Consider the following 2,500-nt stretch of genomic DNA (forward strand, 5'->3'; position numbering starts at 1 on the left):
TTTGATGTCTAGGCCAGTCCCTCACGACGCTCTGATTGGCTGCTGTTGATAATCCAATCACAGGCTGGGGGCACTCTCAGTCTCTCTAGAGAGTTCACATGGGTAGGATCTATGTTCCACCTCTCCTGAGAGATTCTTTTTGAAAGACGTGTCCTTCATGAGAGGTGGAATATAGATCCTACCCATGTGAATCTCTCGAGAGACAGAGTTTCCAGCCCTGTGATGGGCTTATCAACAGCCAATCAGGAGCGTCGTAATTGGCCTAGATATCAAATGCACGGCTTGATGTGAATCTACTGTAGTAGTAGACGCGATGGAGAGGTGTAAGACGATAGGCTATAAAAGCGGATAGGTGATGGATCTGATCGAAAGTAAATCCGCGATAGAGGGGACAATAGACTGAAGCACCAGTGATCGAGAATGACGTTTGGGTTATAAGGAAGGAAATATGTATAGATGCTTAAAGAAAAGAAGTTATCGTACACTGAAGACGAGAAGTAAGGTGCAAACGACGTTGATGGGGTTTATGATTGAAAGTACAATCAGCAAAGCTGGGAAAATGATTACGAAATGGAAAGGGGTCAAAGACACTTAAACTAATGTCGACAGTGCACCGCGTGAGTGTGGCACTGGCTGCTCTACCCTCCCTACAAGGGAAATCATTTTTTAGAACGTTCACGAAAATCGAAAGATGAACATAATTTTGAAACGGGATCATAACGTAACAGTAAATTCATTACTTGTTTCCTAATCATTGTTTCATTTTTGCAAACATCCACCAACACTAATTCACCAACACTACCTCACCAACAACATTCATCAAAGCTAAAAGAGAATTTATATGAATTAATATGTGGAATCGCACCACTGTTTGTTTGGCGCGAGAAATACACCAATGAATTTTTACTTCTCTTTCTCTACGTCTCTCTGTCTCACTGTCTCAGAAAAGAGGCTATGGAACTCTCTCTCTCTCTCTCTCCTGGAGATAAATGAGCACACGATGTCTCCTCGCATCGATTAACAAATCTTTGAGACATCCTGATCCTTGTAACTCCTTGCGACCCTCTCTCTCTCTCTCTCTCTCTCTCTCTCTCTCTCTCTCTCTCCGTGGGGGGTTGGCAATGCTAACGAGATCGATCTCTCACACTTTTTGGAATTCCTACCAAGCTGTCTCTCAGTGCTGGCCATCTTTTCAGGGTACCATGTGCCAAGTGAATGTCTCTTCTCTCTCTCTCTCTCTCTCTCTCTCTCCATCTCTCTCTCTCTCTCTCTCTCTCTCTCTCTATCTCTTTTTTTTCCCGATCCTGCGCCGAAAATCCGATAACGACTTTGCATCGGGAGTCAATTCCAGTTTATTTCGCATTCATACATCTTCCGCTGAAAGCAAAAAAAAGTTAAAAAGAGAAAGAAGAAGAAGAAGAATCTGGGGAAAGGGATTTGGCAAATAGCCGGGCAAAATGACGCCGTTTTTCTTCTTCTTCTCTCTCTCTCTCTCTCTCTCTCTCTCTCTCTCTCTCTCTCTTTTCGGAATTCTCTGCAAAAGAGGTTTGAGAGAGAGAGAGAGAGAGAGTAGAGGAGAGAGAGAGAGAGAGAGAGGTCTATAACTTGTAGAATAAGAAACAAATTAATTTTGTTGGTTGCTGACTCCATCGTAATTTTGCTGACATTTCTGCTTTTTGTTATTATCAGTTTGATTCCTACTCGGAAACGATTCGCAAACAACACGACAACCTCTCGAAAACGACCAGAGAGACATTGGACTTCAACATCACGAAATGAGATCCCTGATGATGCTGCTATCTCTTCCTCCTCCTCATCCTTCTCTCCTTCCTCCTCCTCATCCTTCTCTTCCTCCTTCTCTTCCTCCTACTCCTCCTCCTCCTCCTCCTCCTCCTTCTCCTCCTCCTCCTCTCACCTGCAGCAATGCGAAACGATTTCTGATCTCTCGACGTTGCAATCTCGAGAGAGAGAGAGAGAGAGAGATCTTTCTCTCTCCTCTCTCTCTCTCTCTCTCTCTCTCTCTCTCTCTCTCTCTCTGAATGAACAGTAACACCTGCTCCTAGAGATATAAGTGAGCACACGATGTCTCCTCTTAGGATGGACTAACAAGTCCTTGAGACGTCCTAGTCCTAATCCTTGTAACTCCTTGTATAACTCTCTGAGTGAGACTTATAATACGAATGTTTTGCTCTCTCCTCTCTCGATCTCTCTCTCTCTCTCTCTCTCTCGCGAGAAACAGTGTGAGTGTTTATTGGTCGATGAAGACAGGAACTCGCCCGGGATAGGATGTCCCTCGTGTTGATGAAAAAAAGAACGTATACCTTCGGGGAGAGAGAGAGAGAGAGAGAGAGAGAGAGAGAGAGAGAGAGCTCCCGAAGTTTGTCTGAATACTGATGGACCTTTGGTAGGAAAGTGAAGGCTGCTGGTTAGTGTTGTTTCAGGAATATTTGACCTGCATAGGTAAGCGTGTCATCGTGAAACCGCTGGTTAACGAAATGGT

At 44.3% G+C, this 2,500-nt stretch overlaps 1 protein-coding gene across 1 annotated transcript in view; it reads left to right on the top strand.

Annotated features, from left to right (window-relative positions):
• Positions 1 to 2,500, top strand: part of LOC135225558 (uncharacterized) — a 12,562-nt gene that overhangs the window by 1,115 nt on the left and 8,947 nt on the right. Inside the window, exon 2 of the mRNA XM_064264828.1 lies at positions 1,690 to 1,917. Within this exon, the coding sequence (XP_064120898.1) occupies positions 1,690 to 1,917 (228 nt within the window). The remainder of the gene's footprint in view (positions 1 to 1,689; positions 1,918 to 2,500) is intronic.

This window comes from Macrobrachium nipponense, chromosome 13, assembly GCF_015104395.2.
Source record: "Macrobrachium nipponense isolate FS-2020 chromosome 13, ASM1510439v2, whole genome shotgun sequence".
NCBI classification, from domain to species: Eukaryota; Metazoa; Arthropoda; class Malacostraca; order Decapoda; family Palaemonidae; genus Macrobrachium; species Macrobrachium nipponense.